This window comes from Anolis sagrei, chromosome 2, assembly GCF_037176765.1.
Source record: "Anolis sagrei isolate rAnoSag1 chromosome 2, rAnoSag1.mat, whole genome shotgun sequence".
Lineage (NCBI taxonomy): Eukaryota > Metazoa > Chordata > Lepidosauria > Squamata > Dactyloidae > Anolis > Anolis sagrei.
Genome location: NC_090022.1, coordinates 125,605,589 through 125,629,325, shown reverse-complemented (window position 1 = coordinate 125,629,325; position 23,737 = coordinate 125,605,589). Strand labels below are relative to the sequence as shown.

Below are 23,737 nucleotides of genomic sequence, written 5' to 3'. Positions count from 1 at the left end.
TTACGATTAACAAGAATAGCAAAATTACAGCTATGAAGTAGCAACTGAAATAATTTTAAGGTTGAGGATCACCACAACATGAGGAACTGTATTAAGGGGTCACAGCATTAGAAAGGTTGAGAAACACTGATCTAGCTGGATGATGGTGGATAATCAAAGAGCATAACAGTGAACCTTGTACAAAACTCACTGTGCCGGTCTTTTTTTTTTCCTTAAGGTACTTTCCCCTTTCTACCTCCAGTTTACCACAATGATGCTAGATCAGCCTCGGAGGAAGCTGTCAGCAAAAGGCACCCTTGTCAACATGCTGTCCCTACAACACAACATCTACAGTTGTCGGTTGTGGGTGGCAGCATCTGTATTGCTTAGGGAGGTATTTTTCTTAAAACATTCACTATATTATTTTCTTCTGAGGACTGTTTCTCCAGTGAGTCATCCACACTTTCCTTTCCTGCTTGCAACATGCTTGGCACTTGTGATTAGTATTTCCTCTCTCAATTCTCTTCAAAATAATGCCAGTTTATGGCTTATAATCAGCATAATAGAAAACCCCACTATTATGGCTCCACTGGTGTGGCACATATATGCCAAAGCTGGAGCACATGGAAATGGCCAATGCATGTCGGATTCTCCCTTGTGCCATATCTGGAAACCAACATTGAAAGACTACATACTCAGATCAGCAATAGTTTCCCTGCATCCTTACACAAAAGTTTTCCCCAGTAAAGCTAATCAAAATCCCTTTCATTGGAAGCTTCCAAGAATAAAAATGAAGGCTTGTTATTCACATCTGTTTTTCTCATTTTTCCTCCAATGAACTCCAGGTATGTACATGAATTTGTTCCAACCGACATTATTCTCACAGCTATGTGGTGTATGTCAAGGCGAAGAGAAAGTTACTGTCTCAAAGTTACCAAGTGAGTTTCATGGCTCAGTGGGGACTGAAACCTGGATCTTCCATGTCTACATCAAACTGACATTTACTTTGTTGAGTAAAGGATGGCACATTATACAATTCGTGCATTCAGTTGAAGGTGGTGCTGAAAAGATATTTATGCATGATTAAATGATAGCAAAGGTAAAGGTTTCCCCTGAAATTAAGTCTAGTTGTGTCCAACTCGGGGGAGGGGGGGCTCATCTCCATTTCTAAGCTGAAGAGCTGCCATTGTCTGTAGACGCCTCCAAGGTCATGTGGCCAAAATGACTGCATGGAGTGTCATTACCTTTCCAGAGCAGCAGTACCTATTGATCTACTCACATTTGCATGCTTTCAAATTGCTAGGTTGGCTGAAGCTGGGCCTAACAGCAGGAGTTCACCCCACTCCCCAGATTCAAATTGCCAACCTTTTGGTCAGCAAGTTCAGCAGCTCAGCAGTTTAACCCACTGCACCACCAGGGGCCCCTAATGATAGCAAGTACACACAGGATTCCAGCTATCATATTCAATAAAAGCACATCACTTTCTTCTACTCTGATGAATTAGTAATACTGCTACCAGATACTGAGAACTAGCCAAGGCCCTAATAAAAGCAAGTGTGTATGTTTGGGAGAACACAAAGTCCATTTAACTGTCAGTTATAAGGGTTGGAAGAGATGCCTGAATATACTGCTGCCCAAGGTGAAAAGAGAAGTTGCTGAAGGAAGTGGATCTTGTGCTATGTCTGTATCTTCCTCCCTATGGTCTCAAAGACAAAGATGTAGAAGGTTTCTCTTGGTTCCCTCTCATATGCCCACACTTGATCTTCCAGACCAAGCCATGTTCATGAATGGAGTATGGAATGCAACAAATTTTTAAGTGCAATATTGTTTCAACAAACTTGCTGTTAAAAGTTTGAGGCTGTGAGAAAAGCATGTGTGGTATAGTGGTCTAAGTGTCAGACTATGACATTGGAGACCAGGTTGTGAATACCATGAATACCCACTAGGAGACCTTGGACAAGACATATTCTCGGCCTCAGAGGAAGACATAGGCAAACCCTCTCTGAAGACTCTGTGATTGGTTCACATGGTTGAATGTTGTTAACTTCCATCACGTTGAGTTTGACTTATGATGACCCTATGATTGAGACTTCTGAAGTACTGCCTCCTTTGCTGCTCTGGACTGCCTGGATTCTGTGTCAGTTTTACCTTGGTTTTTGTGAGAAGGAGGTAAAACAAATGCAAGAAAGATACCCAAACAAAATATTGAAGTGGGTTGTTGTAAGTTTTTCAGGCTGTATGGGCATGTTGCAGAAGCATCCTCTCCTGATGTTTTGCTTGCCAAAATGTTGAAGCTATGCTGAGGAGGGTAGATGGAAAGGCATTTGCAGTTCAACAACTGCAGTTCAACAACACATTCTACACCTCCCATATAACTTTCACAATATTACCAAAATCAGACTTTTTTTTTATTTAGAAGTGATGATACGATGCTCAAGTGTTTTTCAGTAGAAACAGAAATGAGAAAAAATATGATAAGAAGGATCGTTTGCTGTGTTATTTAAGCATGAAATCTTTTACATGAGTTAACAGAGGAAAATTATGCATTTGGGATGATAGCATCATTCTCAACATCAAACTGGAGAATTTTGGAAGTCTGGAAAAGTGGATTTCCAGTTCTGGTTAATAGCTAAATTGCATAGTAATAACCAAATGCTGCTAATAATCCAGAAGCATATAACTACTTGGAAGTAGAAGGAAAGCATCGAATGTGCTTCCAATGCAAATGAAAGAGAAAAGACTCACAATCGTCACAGAACTGCTTACTTACCTGTCCAAGTGCTAGCAGAGATAGTCCCACTTTTGCTGAGGCCATGGAGGCACCGCTCCAGTGCATGGTGGATTCTGTCCTCTGTGCACGTTGTATGCTGCATCTTAATTCATCTCCTAGATCAATGAATACATAATAACATTTAAGTGAACCTAGCCACAATATCATTTGGGAAGTAAAAATCAAATCCAATTTAAGAAGCTATTCTTCTAGTGTCCTTGCTGCTTTTCCTATTGAGGATTGATGCCAAATTTGAACCAGAATACAAAAACAGTTCTCTTCAGCTGGATGTCTCACATCACCCATGAGGAGACACATGGTGCTCAGCATTTTACAAATACAATAGATGCTACCGAAAGAAAGGGTAACATCTGACAGCAAAGCAGAACTTTGGCACACCCGTCACTTCATCATCCTATCCAGCCCCATCCTGTATAATATCTTTTCAATACCATGCTTGTCTGGGGTTGTACTTGAATGGGTAGCTTGCTGTTTCCCATGAAGCAACAATAGGGAGGTGTACTCTGGGATAGGTAACATGCCAGATCCATTGGGATCTATAGGACCTGTAGCTCTTTCTCTTATATATTGGCAGGAACTTCTGCCCCAAACCATATACAGTTATCGAGTCCATGAATAATTCCCTTATCCATGGATTCAATATCCACAGTTTCATTTATCCACACACCAAAAATATTTCCCCTGGAAGTGTAGACCTCTCTAGGTACTCCAATGTGTTCTATAGTGTGCTTCCTGCACAAGTGTAGTCAAAGTATAGAGTTTGTTATTATCCACAGTTTCAGGGGATACAGTTCTAAGCATGTTTCTTAGAACTGTATCCCCTGCAGATACAGATGTTGGATTATACTCCAAATTGTGCCATGTTTTGGCAAACTCCACCTCCAAAGGATATTGGCCTGTAAGATAAGCAACAATATGTTCCGCAACCAATGCATCGAGGTGATTTTTAAAAATCTGCACACTCACAAGGACAATTTTTAATAGAAAATGTTATTAATTAATGTTTATTCGCAGCATCCTAGAATCAAATGAATTTAAAAGGATATGTGTATTCCCAAATCAACAACTTAATCACACTTTTAGGGCAGATGTCACAAGGAAAGTAGTGTCTGAAGATGAGACATGATTCATCCCCTCAACGTGGCCCAGAAATAGTCTTGCCTTATGTCAGCTCCTTGTAGGACACCACAGTGAGTGATCAGCGGAAAAGGGAGGTTTCCCTTCCCCAACTGGCCTGACCAGTCAGGAAGTCTGACCAGCCCCCAGAGAGCAAATTCTATCTCACTCGGTTGTGTAATCAAGAACTGACATTAGAATCAGAATGTGAAATATTCCCGTAACTTACAAAGCCACAGGGTACAGAATCCGCTCATGTCACAATCTCCTCACATGATGCCCTTATGCAAACTAAACCCAGATTGTCTGAGTCTGTGAACTGTACCAGGGACCAGTCAATTCAGAACAGAGGCCCCAGGCAATATCTTTTTCAGAGATGGATATGCACCCAAACTCAGATACCTTGTGGGCAAAGTATGACAGCGCTTGGCATATGGGTTTAGCAGAAGGGTGGTCATTTTGCACATCTTTCTTAGTGAAAAGCAAACAAACCAACAGCATTAGGTGCATTCCTGTGCCCATAACTGCAGGTGGAAAAAGAGAAGCATGACACATAATTTGTTGCTGTATGCTTTCAAGTTGCCTTTGACTTATGGTGACCCTAAGTGATTTATCATGGGGTTTTCTTGCCAAGGTTTGTTCAGACAGGGTTTTCCTTCTCTGAGACAAATCACACTCTCTCTGAGACTGCAAGAGTGTGATTTGCCCAAGGTCACCCAGTGGATTCTCAAGACCAAGCAAGGAATGAAAAATAATAATAGACAATTAAGAGCCAGGTGGGAGGTGTTAATTAAGAGCCAATTCTCACCTAAGCTGGCACTAGTCACAGTATAGCTAACAGCAGGAGATTCTGTGAGTTGAAGCCCAACAAAATCTGAAAGATCTAGTGACCACCTCCATTTTGACATGTCATGCAGACATCTCAAGAGAACACCTGGAACTTTGCCCCATAATCCTTGAAGGAATCCCTGACTATTCAGCAACTCTCTGTAGAATTTGCAAGGAATCCAGAGATTTGCCTTATCCCTTCAAGGGTTTTCCTTCAGCTCTGCTGCTAAGTTGTAGTCAAATCAGATTGGGAAGTGTTATTTATTATTTCAAACATTTATATTCAGTCCTTCTCACCCCGGGGGAGCACGGGGACTCAGGGTGGCTTACAACAGGCAACCATTAGATGCCAAATAAACAATTATAATAACAATTACAATTTAAACAATTAGTTAAACCATTAATTATAAACAGCCATTTATAAAACAAATCCAAATCCAAAGTCGCAATCCGAAGTTTGCCCATTGTCAATCACATAAGTCATTTACATTATTATCACTGCGTCTGCTGCTCTAATGCTTGGTCCCACAACCATTACTTACGTTTTTTTTCCTAAAGGATAAGAGGAGGGGGGGGGGCAACCTGATCTCATCAGGGAGAGAGTTCCATAGACTGGGGGCCACCACTGAGAATGCCCTGTCTCCCATTTCCACCAATTGCTCTTGTGAGGCTGGTGGAATCAAGAGCAGGGCCTCCCCCAACAATATTAACCTCTGAGGTGGATCATAGAGGGAGATATGTTCAGACAAGTAAGGTGGGACGGAACCAATTAGGCTTTATAGGCTAAAGCCAGCACTTTGAATTGTGCTCAGTAGCAGAATGGCAGCCAGTGGAGCTGATGTAACAGGGGGTGGAATGCTCCCTGTTCGTCACTCCAGTGAGCAATCTGGCTGCTGCCTGTTGGACTAATTGAAGTTTCCAAACAATCTTCAAAGGCAACCCCACATAGAGCATGTTGCAGTAATCTATTCAGGATATAAGAAGAGTGTGGACAACCGAGTCAAGTCAGACTCCCCAAGTATATTATCTCCCCATTAATTTATCCAAGCAGCATTGAGTGGAGGACTCAGTTTTCAACAAGAATGACCAGCCATTTGGTAGCTAAACAAAAGCAACTGTCATCATTCTGTCCTTTCACACAGAAAGTGACAAAGCTTGGGGGGGGGGATCTGACCACCACCCCCCCCCCCGAAACAGATAAACTACTGTATCATGCTTCTCCACTGGTCAGACAGTCAAGGGATGATGGGACCTAGCATCCCAAAGCACTGGATTCCAGTCTTCCTTCACAGCTATGGCATATTGTGACAGTCATAGGAACAATGAAGCAAGTCAATGTAACCTTTATCTATAATGTGAAAATGGGGTCACTTATTTAATTGTTCTTGTTATTATACAAAAAGTAAGGTTCTCAAGTGTTTGTCAAGCCTATAGTAGAAGCAAGAACTGATAGATTGCTGTTGTACTTTTGTAGCAGGCTTTGGGACCCATCCCCAAATGAAGTCCCCTGAGCACAGTATTGGGGTCCTGAAAAATTTGGCAACAGTAGAAGACATTTACATGAATCTGTTGTGCAGTGTTTACAGTGGACTCTGCAGAAGATGCTTCAGTTGTACTTTAGAAAGGAAAATCTGCCTGCTTAGCAAGTCTTGAAAATGCTTATTTGTTATCAGTCAATATTTGGTTTTATATACTTATATGCCTAGGGTCAGGTAAACATTTCTCAGGCCAAGTGGGGTCACAAGCGGGAAAGTTTAGGAAGCCCTGATATAGAAGAAGAGTATCAAGAGTAAAGAGGGAGGGGAGGGGAGGGGAGGGGAGGAAGAGAGGTATTTTTCTGAACTAGATTAACATTAGCACATGAAGCTACACAAATAATATTCAAACATATGTTATCATGAATCAGTGACTGCAAACGTCAGGCAATGACTCACACATGTGAAACAATTAAACAGCTCGTTGGATGCATTCATGCTGGGCAGCTTATCAAGTGAGGAAATGCCAAGACATGAAGCTGTATGTGCAAACCAACATTGAAAAGCAGAAGGAGAAACATCCGTTTGGGGGACAAGGAACAAAGCTTTAAAAACAAAAACCCATTGAGCAGGATTGTACTGATAACAAACTTGTTTGCCACTCTCTTAGACATGTTGTTCATGAAAGAACAGGAAGATACAATGAAGTGGATTATAACCCACCGAAAGTGGTCTATCAAAGAGATCCAAGAGACACCCAGTTTGACAAACATCTCTTCTGCAGCTCTCAGAAAAAAACATGAACTCCCACACACAACTGTGAAACGATTTACTTATTTGGGCATGATTTTTTAAAAGTCCATGTAGGTCAGGAAGTGAAATTTTTCAGATTATATGTTTACTGAGAACCTGTGGTGGCAACAAGATGATAGTCTAGATACACAACCTGAAATGTGAAATGTGCTGTCCTGACATAATATGGGCTGGGAAAATGCTTTCATGAGTTTCCAGGAGAGTCAATATGGCAGCCATAAAAATAGAGGCTGTTTGGGAAAATTCGGTCGAAGCGTTTTGATATGATGGACTCATGCTACTCTACAAGTGTCACTAGAAATCTCATAGAATGTGACCTTGGGCTCAGGTTTTCAAATAGCTGTTTGCTTTTCTAAGATATGCATCCAAGCAACATTGCTTTCATGAACTAAAAGGATAACTGATTTTCTTCTCCACTCATATTTACATCCACTTCTTTTAAAACACTGATATGACACACAAAGAGTGATGTGGTATAGTTCAATTCTGGATACTTGCTCACCTCACTTCATGTTCTTCGGCAAGTCATACTCTCAGCCTCAGAAGAAGGCAAAAGCAAGCCTCTGGGCATATCTAGAAACAAATACCCCATGATAGGTTGCCCTTGGGGTGGGCATAACTCAGAAAAGACTTGAAAGTACACAACAACAACAAGCCATAGACTAGACCAGGGGTCCTCAAACTAAGGCCCTAGGGTTGAATATGGCCCTCCATGGTAATTTACCTGGCTCTCACTCAGGGTCAACTTAAGCCTTGATTCTGCACCCAGATCCATTTCTGTGGACACAGAGCATTTTTATACTTTACAAAAGTACTGGTGTTCTCTTTGATGTACCCAATCTGATGTAGAATTCTGGAGAGCTAAAAGTTTACATACACCTGGAGTTTTAGTTGATCCTAATAAAGGTGCAAAGTAAGTTATTGTTTTTCTTTATTATTCCTATGCTTCTGTTCTGGTCTGTTTAGCCAGTACTGCACCACCTCTCATCAGTCGGGAAGTAGCAGCCAATAATGAAAAAACCAAGCAGTGACATTTCTGACCCATCCTCTGTTCTGATATCAGCCAGCACGCCAATGCCTTAAATCAAGAAATAGCATCCCAGGGTCTACAGAGATACTCACAGGAATACCTCAGCATGCAAGAATCCAAAAGTGGCAGGCTAAAACCTGGAACCTCAATCAATGGCTAAAACCGGAATAGAAACTCCCTCCTGGGCACACAGAAGACTGAGCAACATGGAAGGTGCTGAACGAACTGTGCTCACGCACCACAAGATGCAGAGCTAACCTTAAGAAATGGGGCTACAAAGTGGAGTCCACAACATGTGTGGAGAAGAACAAACCACAGACCACTTACTACAATGCAGTCTGAGCCTTGCCACGTGCACCTTCTCACAGTAACACCAGAGCCACTCCAAGTGGCCTTCTGGTCAAAAGACATTTAGTACAATGCCAAATTTTAACTTCGTTTGTGGGGTTTTTTTCTATACATTATAACTGTAATCTCAATTTACTTCGGATACAATAAATAAATAATTCCTATTCTGCTTTATACATACTCTGCTACAAAACTATTATATACAAACTGGAAACTCTAAATTAAAAGAGCATGGGAGCCCTGAAAAGTCCCAGTATGCATTGTATAACCACATCATGTAGGGCAATGATGGTATTACCTAGCACTACAATATACAAACACTCTAAATTTAAACATTAGAAGCCAATGCAGAAAAACACTAATGTACATCCTCATTTGGATTCTGGGTAAAAAGCTAATGAATAAAAGAAAAAGAGGAAAAAGAGAGAGAGAAGGCAAGCATGAAAACAACACATCAGGCATGTGGCTATACCATAGAATATCCCCTTTCCTTACCTTGAATCTGTCAAGAGTCTCAGCTAGGTAAAGTTATGACTAGAAGCCTCTACTCATTCAATCACGTGAGCAGAGACTGTTTTAGCTACAAAACAAACCAATTAAACTGAATACCTTTACACAAACAAGGCTTTGTTTATTGCCTGGAGAGGCAGGGTTTTCAGTGCAATCACTGTTCCATTCTTGAATACAAAGAAATGTGTTCATTTCAGGCAACAGCTCCATTCACATCAATGGTTTATTATAAAGATTTAATCTGGCTCTGAAAACACATGACAATAGGAATACTTGGATGGGTAACCGCTCCCAAATGTGAACAGTTCACATTTACACAATGGCTGGAAGCTGTTCATAAATGTACAAGACGCATACATACCATTCATCTTCACACTGGTTGCAGTAACACTATCTCCACTCTCTTTTGACGTTGTTTTACAAATTCACAGGCCTGAGCTGTGATGATAAACACACTGCCAACTCTGCATGCCAATTAGATCCAGAATTCAACTTGAAAAGGGCCTTTGAAAGCTAAAATGGACAGCCACAGAGATGTCAGTAGCTTTGCCAACAGCTGCAGATCTACTACCAGCAACACTTTCATTCATGTGCTGGCACCTGGGATAGTACCAATGGCCTTGATATTACTACTTAACCTCAGCAAGCCAGCCTTGGAAAAAGTAGACCAAGCAACAGCAGCAGCAGAACCAGAGGAAAAGGCATTTGCTTACAACAGCATCCCTTTATAAATCACTCCAACAGTTGCAATCACAACAGCATATCTTTATAGCCTCCCCAACCCTCCCGTTAGGCACACCGATCCTTGAATTTGGAGTTTAGCCCCAAAGCTTTCAACCTTGGAAATAGGAACTGAAGGATAAGAATTACTGTGCAGTAAAATACACTGGGTCCAGGAGCAGTAGGTAAAGGTAAAGGTTTTCCCTTGACATTAAGTCCAGTGTTGTCTGGCTCTGGGGGTTGTTGCTCATCTCCATTTCTATGCTGAAGAGCCGACATTGTCCGTAGACACCTCCAAGGTCATATGGCCGGCATGACTGCACGGAGCACCGTTACAGTAGGAAGACTAATTTTTATGGCCACACTTAGCAGCGAGGGAAAAAGGGAGAATACTACTCAGTGGGCCTTCTGAAATAATGCCCAATGAATATCAGGGCTGTTATGTAGATCTGTGGGCAATATGACAGACAGTGTTAGTGTTGCATTTTACATAACAGTGTCCAAACCAGAAGTTACCAGGAGTCACGATGAAGCAAATATAGGAGCATATGATGTCTCATTATTTAATACAGTATATGCATAATGCCCTAATACTATCTTCTGTCAATGAAGTATATTCCTTGTGCATTTTTAAAATAGATATAATGACCTAGCCCACAAAGCTGCTTTCCCCCTTCAAACCTGCACTCAAATTCCAGATATACAAACAAGATTACATCTATCTCTCTCTATCAAGACATAATTCACATTTGTAAGCAGATTACCAAAACTTGTTTGCATTTTTTACTTCTTTTGTTTTTTCCCCTTTTGATAGCATTTGCAAGCACATCCGAAACTGAAAAGGGTGGTGCAAAATTTAATTGTGGGCAACATAGGAAGGATGAGGCTTATGCGAATTTCTTAGAAATGCACTGCACAGAGCGCCACAGACTTCTGCACTTGTGATCGGTGCTTCCTTTTTGCTCCTTTGAAGAGGAAATGGGAAATGGTTGAAAACTCAAGCAGTTTCTGCAAAACATCTTGTTGCCATTACTGTGACAAATAGGCTATCCATGGTGGCAGAAAGAAAAGCGGGGACCGGAAATGAATTAAGCAGCAAATCACAGAAATCGTTTCGGCTGTAGTGGCTGACCCATCACAGACCATCTGATCCCTGGCAGGTTTGAGTCTCCAAGCAATCTCCACCATCCACATGGAGACAAAACAAGACCTTTAGCTGAGGGGCAGTTCCACAAAATGCAACTAACTTTCAGAAACTGGAATTCAACAACTATTACAAAGACCAACCCCCGCCCTCACCAGCTAGCCTACAATGGAACATCTCCAGATAATCTGTGGTGGAACCCTCAGCATGTTCACTCAGGGTTACAGCCCTCTGAACTCAATGGAGCTTACTTCTTAGAAAGTGTATTAATACTGCAGCTCCAGTCATACTGCAAATATTCATGTGGTGCAGCTGCATTAAATCACTACTGACCGAGAGGTCATGAGTTCGAAACCAGCCCGGGTCGGCGTAAGCATATTTCAACAGCAAGCTAAATAGTCTAGCTTGCTGTTGACCTATGCAGCCCGAAAGACAGTTGCATCTGTGAAGTCAGAAATTTAGGTACCACTTTATGCGGGGAGGCTAATTTAACTAATTTATAATGCCATAAAACCTTCCAGCAGTGTGCAGAAGAATGAGGAAGTACTCATTCTTCTGCACACTGTGTCACAAGTGGACAGTGAAGTGGCAGCTCCCCTGTGGCTGGAACCGAACATAGCCTCATGAAGCCGGAAAAAGATGGAATGTTAAATTTCCGCTGTGTCTGTCTATATATGTTGTATGTCTAAATGGCATTGAATGTTTGCCATGTATATGTGCATTGTAATCTGCCCTGAATCCCATGTGGGGTGAGATGGGTGGAAATATAAATACTGTAAAATAAATAAATAAATAAATAAATAAATAAATTTCATGTGTAAGTCGAGGGCAAAATAACCACCCACTTAGCAAAAACATAAGATGCATCCAAGCAAGATCTCTGCAACATTTAATTTTGACCTTATGATATATACACATTTATCTGTCCTCAAATAATCACGTGCATCCAGATTAGTTTCCTCTTGATTCCTTAGCCCAACTCCTCTCCTCGCCATTGACCTAAAATGCTAGATCTTCCCCCCAGTCTCCATATCTATACACAGGGACTGGGAAAATGTCTAAGTACTCACCATAAATTCTCCATGCAACAGACATAGAGGAAAATGATGTGGCTAATCAGTTATTAAAAGGAGTGAGTTGACCACATGATTCTCAGCTATGTATGTCAAAGACACAGGTAGGATTTGGAAGTTTTCTCCATACACAGAGATGAGGGAAATAAGGCCACCAAGTTTGGCTGAGTTGCATGAGTTTGCTCTATTCTGACAGGGCTGGATAAAAGAAGACACACACTGAATTCATTTCCCACATTGTCACCTCAATAGCTAGAAAAAACATGTAAAGGAATCAATGAGTATAATTATGTCCAAGGAAAAAGACCGGTGAGACAGCCCCCATTGACACTGTTTGGATGAAAAGCTAGGCAGGCGTCACAAGAGAGTATTTGGAGTGGGGGGGAGAGGTGTACAATGGCAATAAAGCTATTCTAGTGTATCGTATTCTGTTCTACTAAGAAGAACTTCCGACAGCAAGAGCTGTTCAACAGTGGAATGCACAGTGTGGTAGAATCACCTTCTTTTGAGATTCGACATAGCAGTTTGTGAATCGTGAATCTGTGGAAAACAAACCAGCCTTGCAGTTTATTATTTTAAATGTAACCATGGGCAAGCCACACACTCTCAGCTTCAGAAGGCCCCATGATAGGGTCGTCTTACGATTGATGTTAGTCAGAAACAATTTGAAGGTACTGAACAACAGTATTGTCCAATTGCCAATAACATTCAGTCAATTTACAAATATTAAAAGAAATGCAATCAATAAAAGTAAAAATTGTATGCTTAAAAACAAGTGAAATAGCCAAAATGGGGTCAAATCTTCAAATATTAGAATGTTTATACCCCTATCCCCTGGTGGAACAGTGGTTTAAACCACTGAGCTCCTTAATTTGCTGACCAAAAGGTCTGGGGAGCGGAGTCAGCTCCTGCTGTTAGCCCCAGCTTCTGCCAACTTAGCAGTTCAAAAACATGCAAAGGTGAGTAGATTGATAGGTAGGTACCACTTCGGCGGGTAGGTAATGGAGCTCCATGCAGTCATGCTGGCCACATGACTTTGGAGGTGTCTATGGGCAATGCCAGCTCTTCAGCTTAGAAATGGAGATGAGCACCAACCCCCAGAGTCTGACATGACTAGACTTAATGTCAAGGGGAAACTTTTACCTTTACCTAAACATTCTAAAATTTTAAGTAAAAAATGGCACCAATAAAAATGAAGCAGTAAAATGAACCCAGATTTCAAAATCTGCAGATTATAAACTGCCTAACAAAAAAATCTTGGTTTTTAGTCCTGTTCCTGGGCTATTTGGGGTACTGATTCAGAAAATGGCATTGGATAGATCACATCAGCTATACAGTTCCTCAGATATAATTATGAGCAGATGAAGATTGGTGTATGGCATATTATCTAAAAAGCTAGTGCTGATGGAGGAAACCAGTGCCATTTGTCAAATACTGAATATCTAGAACAGGTCTAACATTTAAATGTGTTCCACAAGAATTACCACTTTTATTCAGAGCATCCTACTATGTGCAGCTGAGATGCAACATATTGACAGGCATCAAACCTCAAAGCTATTAAAGCTGTAGTCAAGGTAAACAAACACTGTAAGCCAAGAATAAGGGGTTCTCTAGCAGCTTGCTTACAGCCACAAAGAAACAAAACTTTCGCTAGCCACTGACCAAAAGCTGACATAAAGAGCAAAACAGGGCTGCTGTGGTTTAGTGTTCTTATCTGCTTATTTCTTATATAAAATCTTGACCGGAAAGCGGGTTAAAATCATAGCAACAGAACAGAGCCACAGACATAACAGCATTTGGTTTTAGGCAGAAAATTGGCAATAGTTGCAGGCGCTTTTCCTTATTCCAGAATGTTGTGCAAGTGGCTTGTAAGAGATGAGCTTCAGGAAGACATCAGGCCCTTATTAAATCTTTGAGACTGCAGCATTTGAGTATGTGCCACTGGCAGTATTTGAGAGGAGATGTTAGCCACAGGTCATATCCTTATTTATTTATTTATTTACTTTGCTTATATACCGCTGTTCTCAGCCCGGGGGCGACTCACAGCAGTGTACAACATAGAAAGAACACGGTTCAAAATTCAAGACACAATATTAGTCATAAACAGGGTATTTATTTTATTACATTGTACCGTGGGCCCACGGGATCCACTTGGGTGGATGCTGAATTCCCATTATATACCATTATATACCATAGCACAGTAATGGCTAAATCAAGGCTTGGTGAGTGTTGAATTTGGATTTTTGTTTTGGAATACTTTTGAATGGTGGGTAGACGACTGCTACTATTATTGTTCAGAAGAAGTGTTTCTGGGATTTTCTGCTTGAGATGACATCATAAATGAACAAACCATGAATATTAGGTAAGGAGAATATGTTATTCCATCTCAGACAGTAAAGTCTCTTTGCCCAGATTTTTCTAATGCATCCATACATCAGCTTTTAGCGCAGCACCAGCTAGTCACCACAGCTACATTGTCACACCTGGGCTTTAAAGCAGGCAGCCTCGCATTTCTGCTACTTGCAGAATTCTAGGAAACGTAGTTTGGGGTGGGGCCTTTTGAATTCTCAACTACAGAGGTCCTCGCCTTCCCAAACTCCATTTGCCAGAATTTTGCAGGCAGCAGAAAAGTCTCATTCATACTACAGAATTATAGCATTGTTGCTGCGTGCCTTCAAACTGTTTCCAATTTATGGAATACATTAACTATAGTCACCCAGAGTACTCTTTCTACCACTGACCCTGAACTGTGAAATGCTCTACTAAACAAGATTCAACAGCTGAATACACTATCAGAGTTTAAAACAGCATTAAAGACTAATCTCTTCCACAAGACTATGCTTTTTAAATTACGAGTTTCAAAATGATTATTTAAATATGCATGCTCATTTATCCGGCATTACACTCTTTTAGCTGATTGTGTATTTAAACTGGGGGGTCTGTGTTTAGAAGTGGTATCTTTTTGTTGTATTTTAATCTGTTGTTCCCTGCCTCAATTCATAGGAAAACATGGGTAAGAAATACATTATTATGATGGTGACCCTAAAGTATACTATCACGGGGTTTTCCTGGCAAAGTTTGTTCAGAGGGAGGTTGCATTTGCCTTCCTCTGAGAGAGTGTAATTCCCCAAAATTACTCAATGGGTTTCCATGGCTGAATGGGGTTTCAAACTATCCCCCCCCCATTCCTAATCCAATGTTCAAACCATTATGTTATGCTACTATTCATTGCTACTGTGGCTCCATCTTATTGTATCCTGGGATTGTCTCTCAATTCTGCTGGTGCCTTTGACCAAACTACAAAACCCAGGATCCCACAGAATGAAGGCACAGCAATTAAAGCCGAATCACAACGCTATAACTGTGTTGCATGAATGGACCTCAAGAAACACACAAGTTTCAGATGAATATTTTTGTGGCTCATTTTCCTGTGAGGTTGCTATGGTGCCCACAATGGAAACAACTGTCCTAAACAATCTGAGAAAACCCCAGGAGGAAATGCGGGCATGCATCGGTCAGGTTCCCTCAATGGCTACAGCAATGAAGAAACCTGAAGCATCCTAAATGGCATTACCCCAGTGCTTGGTGGCCCCTCCTTCCAAAAGGAAGTGAGAAGGGGGCATTGTGCAAAGCAGCAGTTACAAATTGGTTTCTAAAGCCATATAGTAAACACGCAGCCAACTGGAATCTAAATTGTAGGCAAAAGGAAGCTTCCAAGGCCAACATTTCTTCCTGAATTTTTGGCAGACCTTGGAACTGTTGCTCTTTTGTAGGGCTGCTCCCTAAATCCCACAGCTAGTAAGGCCACCAGTTTTAATTTTAAAAAGTAATTTTGCAAGCTCTGATTGGAGTGTGTCTTTGTATGTAGGAATAACAGTTTTAATGTTCCTTGTAAAGAGTCAACATTTAGTTTGAGACTGTGTGTGTGTGTGCCTGTGTGTGTGTGTGTGTGTGTGTGTGTGTAAGAGAGGGAGCAGAGGGAGGGAAGATGAAACGTAATAGTACAGTGAGGAAGAAAAAGAGAAAACTTAAATAAAAAAATAAAGCCTTGTTATCCCTATGTGTTATCCCTACTTGGTCAAAAATATCCTCCCCACTTCAGTTTTCTTTAATATCCCACATATAACTGATGCTCCTACATAAGTCCCTTTAAAAGGAAAAAAACTGAATTCAGTGCAAATGAGCTCTCACTTACTGTTTCCCAAATTACATGATGATTTCACATCCTTCCCAGTCCTCACTTCCTCAAACAGATTTAAAAAGTAAAAGACATGTCCACTGACATCTTAATGCATCTTGGTTTCTCTAAAGTACTGGTTCTTAAGCTACGGGTCCCAACCACAAATGAGGTCCCCTTAGCTCAATGTTGGGGGTCACAAAATTTGGCAACAGTAAAGGATTTCTAAATATTCCCCAGAGATTGACTCAAATCTCTAAGCAACAACATGCAATATTTACAGTGGACTCTGCGAAAAATGCTTCAGCTATACTTGACAAAAAAATCAGCCTCTTTAGCAAGCTTCACAAATGCTGTTTTGTTATCATGAATGTTTGATTTTTGTACCTATTTTAAATACCTGTATACTTTGGGTCACATCAAAATTTCTCAGGTGGAAAAGGGTCATGTGGAAAAAGTTTAAGAAGCCCTGCACTAAAGTGCTTTCTTTGTAGGCAAGTTTCTAGTTTGAACAGGGAGTCTGCAAATATCGTGAGAAGAGGAAGGGAAATCACTGGAAATTTCTGAGGAACCAAAACCACCAGCAGCAGAGCAAATGGCCCATCAAGATGAAATACAGCATAGCCAGATTTCTAACTGGTGTGGTGTACAGGGAGCATACTACTCCTCTATTACGTCAGCTCCACTGGCTGCCAATCTGCTACCGAGCCCAATTCCCTACTGTGAGTGCTGTTCAGCAATGGAACTCTCTGCCCCGGAATATGGTGGGGGCTCCTTCTTTGGAGGCTTTTAAACAGAGGCTGAATGGCCATCTGTCGGGGATGCTTTGAATGCAATTTTCCTGCTTCTTGGCAGAGGGTTGGAATGGATGGCCCAAGATGTCTCTTCCAACTCTATGATTCTATACATTAAAGTTACCCATAGCATTATGTTCCTCTGCATAAAAATAATTTGGAGATAAGCATGCCTGTCTATGTACAGAGCAGCAGAGTATTTAATCCTTTGTGCATCAAGTTCCCCTTTGCATCCCCACTTCTGTTTTTCACTTCCAGTTTGTTCACTCAGTGTATCTGTTGACAGTGAAGTTTTCTTTCTCATTCTCCATTCATAATTAAATATGCTATAATCCCATGTTAAGTTCTGCAAGCACTGCTCTTGCTTTGGGAAATACAGTTATTTTAACGATATTTATTTTATCCCACTTCAATTTTTGAGTCCCCTGATCCACAGGGCTGATTTGTGCATTTCCTGTTTCTGGACATGAAGAAAAGGCTGATGGAAGAGGCACCCTGGAGGCCTCCAGTCTGTTAGTACAGCTAACACTGTTATGGATAAATTGCTTAAGAAAATACCTTTCTTCAAATGCAGCTCCCAGTCTCCCCAAAGCTCCGCATCTATGCTCGTATTCCCTACATCCATTAGAATCAGTTCTCCCAGGTATTTTTTCAACCACACTTCTTCAATCCCAAGAAGAGAAAATGCAGAAATTACTTTTGTAGGTCAGAGAACCCAAAGAAGCAATGTCTGAAGAACGGAATGACAAGTGATCAAATCTACCAAAACAAGAGTGATGGTTTGTAGAACTAGGTGAGTGTTTTAGAAGCCAAATGAGAATGAGGACTTTGTCATCAATATACACTGGAAGTGAAAATTAAATAAAATAAATAAATGCCTGAAGCTACCACATGTCCATTAGACAAGTATCCAGCTCTATTATCCCTTTGCACCAACTCCAAGGCAACTATTTCAGTTCTAAATCAGCCTGGCTTCAGTAACTGACTGGGTGAGAACAAACAAATTGAAGTTCCGTCTAGACAAGGAAGAGGGGCTCAGAAGCAACTGAAAGGCAAATCAAAGAAGAAAGATTCAACCTGTGCTGGATGGGGCTAAATTCCCCTGAAGATGCAGGTTCTCAGTTTGTGCATAGACCTGGACTCAGTTTTCCACAGTGACCAGAAATGGACACATAAAGCTAGTGTACCAACTGCACCCATTCGTGGAGATGCTTGATCAGGCCATGGTTACACATGCCTTATTTGCATCCCATCTGGATTACTGTAACATGCTCTACGTGGGACTGCCTTTGAAGTGTTTGGAAGCTTGTTGGTACCATGAATTGTAGCCAGAAGATTAACTGAGGCTTGTCACAAGGAGCATAAAATGTGTTTTCTGCAATAAGTCTATTGCCTGCTGGTCTGTTTCTGGGCAGAGTTCAATATGCAGTTTATGATCTAGCTAATATCTGAGAAATTGTATCAATCTGCAATGGCTTGTCAATACTCCAAGAACCTCAGAAGAGGCGCTTCTTTAATGTCCACCATCATCACAGGTATGATCAATGGAAACACAAGACAGGGCCCTATTGGTGGATGTCCCTAGATTTTGGAAGCTAGACGAGTCTCCGCTTTGTGGTCTTGCTATTACCAGATGATTCCTTTTTTATTCTGACAGTTTGAACTGAAAGTTTTTAAGGAAATAGCTTTTTAAAATGTACTGAATTGTTTTAATTTGTATTATAATTGTTTTTAATTAAGGTGGGTGTTTTAAATTGCTTTAATGTTGTTTGTTTTAATTCTATTCTAATGTTCACTTTTGGTATTTGAATTCCACTTTTGGTATGCTTTCAACTATATTATTATCGAATTTTCCTGAAGCTTATGGTAAAAAAAAACCAACAACCAGTAACTAATTAAGGTTTGCTGTCCTTTATCAAATATAACAAAACACTATTCCAGTCTCATGTTGGGGATTTCTCAGCTTGAGAGACGTACACTAAGCCTTTCACTGACTCAAAATTTTTATCCTCATTTCATCTTACTTAAACAAACCAGGCAAGTTTGGTGCCATTAGCTGCTTACTCCTATTCAAGTACACAGGACTTTCTCCAAGAGTCTGAAGTTCCATCTGTAACACTGCTCCGTAGGGGCCACACTTCTTTACATTTATCCCATCTTCAAGGATACAAACCCAAACAAATGTAAGCTATTAGAATGCCTTGGAAATTAATACAATCTGCACCTGGTAGAGATCAGAGGAGTGTTTGTGGCAATACTCAGTTTGCAAAAACTAAGAAGCTTCTTTTCCATCTGTGAAACACTGAAACTGATGAAATCTCAGAAATCCACAATTACACAAAACCGACACACATGGAACTAAGTGGAAACATGTTCTTGACTAGAACATGCTTGCCTTAACTAAAGGGAAGTTAAAAAGCAATATTTTAGAAACGGAAATTTGCTGACATGGCTCACATAATGATCAAACCAGATGTTAAGGGAAATCCGTGCTCTTCCTATATTTTTTCACCTACCATGGGATTTCCTCATGTAAGTCTTGAAAGTTAAGTCACTGTAAACAGTCCAATAATCATTCAGAAAACAATGCACACTAAATACAAAATAGTTAGGTAAGGACAAGCACTTGCTAAGACAGTCTTTTAACATAACCCTAGTGTAGCTTGATCCTCAATCAGCACTTAGAATGATCTTTTTTTGTGTGTGTCAGGAGCAACTTGAGAAACTACAAGTCGCTTCTGGTGTGAGAGAATTGGCCATCTGCAAGGATGTTGCCTAAGGGAACGCCCGGATGTTTTGATGTTTTACCATCCTTGTGGGAGGCTTCTCTCATGTCCCTGAATGGGGAGCTGGAACTGACAGAGGGAGCTCATCCGTGCTCTCCCTGGATTCAAACCTCCAACCTGTCAGTCTTCAGTCCTGCCAGCACAAGAGTGTAACCCATTGCACCACCAGGGGCTCCAGAATAATCATAACTAGGCACATTATATACTACCTTTAGAAAAATCACTCTGCATAATGCCTGTTCTAAACATAGTTAAATTCTTCAATCTTTATGAGTCAAGGAAATGAATATTGAAATGTAATCCAGTTTGCCCTCCATATCCACAGATGCTACATCCATAGATTTTGCCATTCATGGCTTCAAAAATATTTTTTTTATCCAACAAACAAACCATTACTTTGCCATTTTATATACAGGACAACATTTGACTACATTATTGTACATAATGGGACTTGAGCATCCACAGATTTTGACATCCATGGGTTTCTTGGGACCAAACCTCAACAGATACTGAGAGCTCACTAGATACTAAAGAGTTAACAAATAAAGACATTGTTCTCTCTGTTGGTGCTCTGCAAAAATCTTTGCTCCTCTACACACAAGCATACCTGCATCCCAGTATCTACACAACTTCACCCCCATGTTTCAGTCATAAGATGTTGCTATTTGCTTTTGAAAGTTTTAAAAACTTTTAATATACATACAAGTTCTTAATTTAGCTGTTTTGAATACTGTTTTATCATATACTGTTGTTTAATACAAGGTGTTAAAATTTCTCTGTGTTGGATTTATATGTATTCTGAGATCGTATTGTCCTAGGTTCGAACAGCATCGAATTGTTGCCAAGTGTTAGCCACTCTGAGTCCCTCAATGAGGGAGAGAAGGTGGGGTATAAAACAAAGTAAATAAATAATAAAGTTAAATAACTGAGGAAGCCACCCACTACAGGTAGCATCTGTGTGCTCCTGTGATAGAGTTACAAGAACACACTCATTGAGCTATTATGATGATGAAGTCCAAAGGTCTTTAAAAACTTTGGTATCACAAAATGTAAATAAATGTATCAGCAACTACTCTGTTATTGCAAGTGGTTCTTCCAGGGAAGGAGGGCAGAATTGTTATTCCATTGTTCTTAGTGACAACCATTGTCCTTGACTCCAACTCTATCTTGTCACAAGGGGAATGAAGCTTCTTTCCTTCTCTAGGTAACTGCCCCTTTCTTCTCCATTACAGACCTGCAATTGTGTGAATGGCATCACCCCTTCTAAATCTTCTTTTCCAAAAAGATACAGAGTTGAACAAGATTTGAATATCAAATCAATGCAATTGGGGGGCATTTTAACTGTCATGACTCAAGGCTACTGAATCCTGGGAGCTGTCGCTTTGTGAGGCACCAGCATCCTCTTTGCAAATATCTTGTAAAAGTACAACTCCTATTAAAACAGTTTAGCAGACATCACAGAAAAAAAATTAAACAGAAATTCCACAAGAGCCAAAGGGTCTCAAAAATTTAAAATAGGTGTTCTCAATTTGCTGGGGTTTTGTGTGTGTGTGTGTATGTGTGTGTGAGTGTGTGTGTCAGGAGAGACGAGAAACTGCAAGTTGCTTCTGGTGTTAAAGAATTGACCATCTGCAAGGACATTGCCCAGGGGACGCCCAGATATTTGATGTTTTACCAATCTTGTGGGAGGCTTCTCTCATGCCCCCGCATGGGGAGCTGTAGCTGACAGAGGGAGCTCAACCCACTCTCCCCAGATCTGAACCGTTGACCTGTCAGTTAGCAGTCTTCACAGCACAAGGGTTTGACCCACTGTGCCACCGGGGGTCTAATTTGCTGCTGACTAATCAAGGATCCACTCAAAAGTGGCCAGGAGTGCACTTGAATACGGTGGGAAAAGAGCATAGCTTGTCCAGATGCCTCCAAATACAGGTATGGGTCTTGATTTAGAGATCTGCACGAATACATCCTGATAAGCAGCACACTCCAAAGACAAATAAAAAGTCTAAATGTCTAGAAAGAAGTAGCAACAGGTTTGTTAAAGAATAAAAGCACAATCAGTCAATCAGATAAAATTTTAAAAGATTGAAGCCAGGAAGGGGGAAACCAAACAGGGGGAAATCAGCCAGATGGTGTATTTAGATATGCAGTTCAGATAAGGGCATGTCCAGGTTTACATATTAAAAGCTAACAGGAAACAACCGAGCAAGTACTTGTAAGTGCTGTTGGCTGCATTGGAGTGGTTGCTGGTACACAGTAATTGTCATCACCCTTGACCATTGGCATATTGGATGGAGGTAATGGGTGTTAGAGTCCAGTAACACCTGGAAGACCTCACAGAGCAAGAGTGCACCACAACTCCTGCAAAGCCAGGTTCTCTACATTTGTGGGCTCTTTGTGGGAGAGACATCTACTCATCAAGGTTTCTTCTTTAGTTCAAGAATAGGTATCATGCTCATAGAATTAGTCGTATTTGAGATTCTATTTGCCAAGATAAGCTTCTGGACACCAATACCCAGAAGAATCCATGTACAGATCAACTGAAGTCATCTTTTTCAGAGTAGAAAATTTGCAGTAGAACACCACAAGATTTATCCTGGATACAAGACTGTTGCTGGTAGGAAAAAAAAACCTATATGAAACAATAGAGACTAAGACTAATGCACACAGCCAAGCAAGGGTGAAGAAAGCATAGAGACTAGATATTACTGGACTGTAGTAGTCAGCATTTTTCACAATTGGCTAGGGATTCTGGGAAATGCAGTCTTACAATATCCAGAGGATCAAATTGCTCATCTCAGCTCTTTCTCAATCTGAATCATTCTCGAAGAGAGAGATTCTGGACATGAGAAACAGTATTATATATAGATACTTTCAACTAATATTGTTTATGAACACATAGCCATTGAGTTAGAAGAACTATAATACCTAATTGAAATACTGGTAGTTCCATCCATCGTGTCATACTGAAAACCACTCAGTGTGATCGAACACTCCTCAGAAGAGTGTTCCCAAAGTCTAATAGCTTCTTTTTCTCTACTAGAGAGGACTAGATATAGACCTCAGAAGAAATCTTCCCAGTTTCCCATTATGTAAATGAATACATCCTCCAGGCTTGTTTTATACCCTGTCTCATCATGATCATGCTGAAGCATTTTCATGTAGAAACATCAGGGATTTCCCCCTCCCCCGTCCCATTGGAGGAATGACACATTTTCTCAGAATGCTAAAAATACTCCTCGAATTTTGCCCCACTGGCCTGCTGGAAACCAACACAAAAACCCCTCCACCTCCTGCTTTGCATGGAAGCTCCTGCACTCATAACATGTGCAAGAGAAACTTAAGCCAATCATGCACATGGATGGACAACACAGCAGAGATGAATATACAGCAATATGAATTACTTGGTCAACCTCAGGGAGGAGCCCTTGGCGACTACAGTGGTCCCTCAGTATCTCCCCTTGGATACTAAAATCCATGTGCAATCCAGACATCCTGCTTATTCTACATATACAAGTACATGGCCAAGTGCGTGATTTTCAATGGCATCCCATTCAGAAAGCAGATACATGTAACAGAAAGCCCATGTTCAAAGCTTTGAAGTTGTCAGTTTTCCAAAATATAATCAATAGAATGGGTCTTTAGAGCATCCATGTTCCACCACCTCAGACCAAAAGTATTTTACACTAACTTGCATAAGTGCTAAAGGTTTGCTATTTCAGTCTCTCTCAAGAGGGATACTTTCAAATGGACAGTTCCTGGTGCTACCAGGAAAAGATATGGTGCAGCTGTTCTAATTCTCTCTCTCTATTTTTAATGGGGGAAAATGGAAGGGGAAGATAAAGAAAAGCAGTAGAGAAAGACAAGACATTTGCAAGAGGAAAGCATAATCTGTGAAAAGTCTATAAAATTACCAAAAATTGAAGTCCCGTGTGGAAGCACCCCTGATTCTTTAACACCATGAGAACTTCTATACAGAAAGCCTAAAGTCATGACTATTGTTATTAGTTTATTGTTAGCCACTATGAGTCCCTATATCAGGAGAAAGGCAGGATAAAAATTATGCAAATAATGTAAAATAAACTATGGGCCAAGATGGCCATTTCCCAGCTCCACAAAAGAAAATAAACACCACCATCAGCTAAAAGTCTACCAC

The 23,737-nt window shown here is 40.7% G+C and overlaps 1 protein-coding gene across 2 annotated transcripts in view; it reads right to left on the bottom strand.

Moving 5' to 3' along the window:
* PIK3R5 (phosphoinositide-3-kinase regulatory subunit 5) overlaps nucleotides 1-23,737 on the bottom strand; it is a 63,984-nt gene that overhangs the window by 29,970 nt on the left and 10,277 nt on the right. Inside the window, exons 1-2 of one of the 2 annotated variants that reach the window (XM_060764486.2) lie at nucleotides 8,876-8,949; nucleotides 2,750-2,865 (exon numbers count right to left, since the gene is read on the bottom strand). In XM_060764486.2, coding sequence (XP_060620469.2) covers nucleotides 2,750-2,852 — 103 coding nt within the window. In that variant the 5' untranslated portion in view covers nucleotides 2,853-2,865; nucleotides 8,876-8,949. Of the gene's footprint in view, nucleotides 1-2,749; nucleotides 2,866-8,875; nucleotides 8,950-23,737 lie in introns of those variants that run through there. The other variant, XM_060764484.2, reaches the window with a different exon arrangement.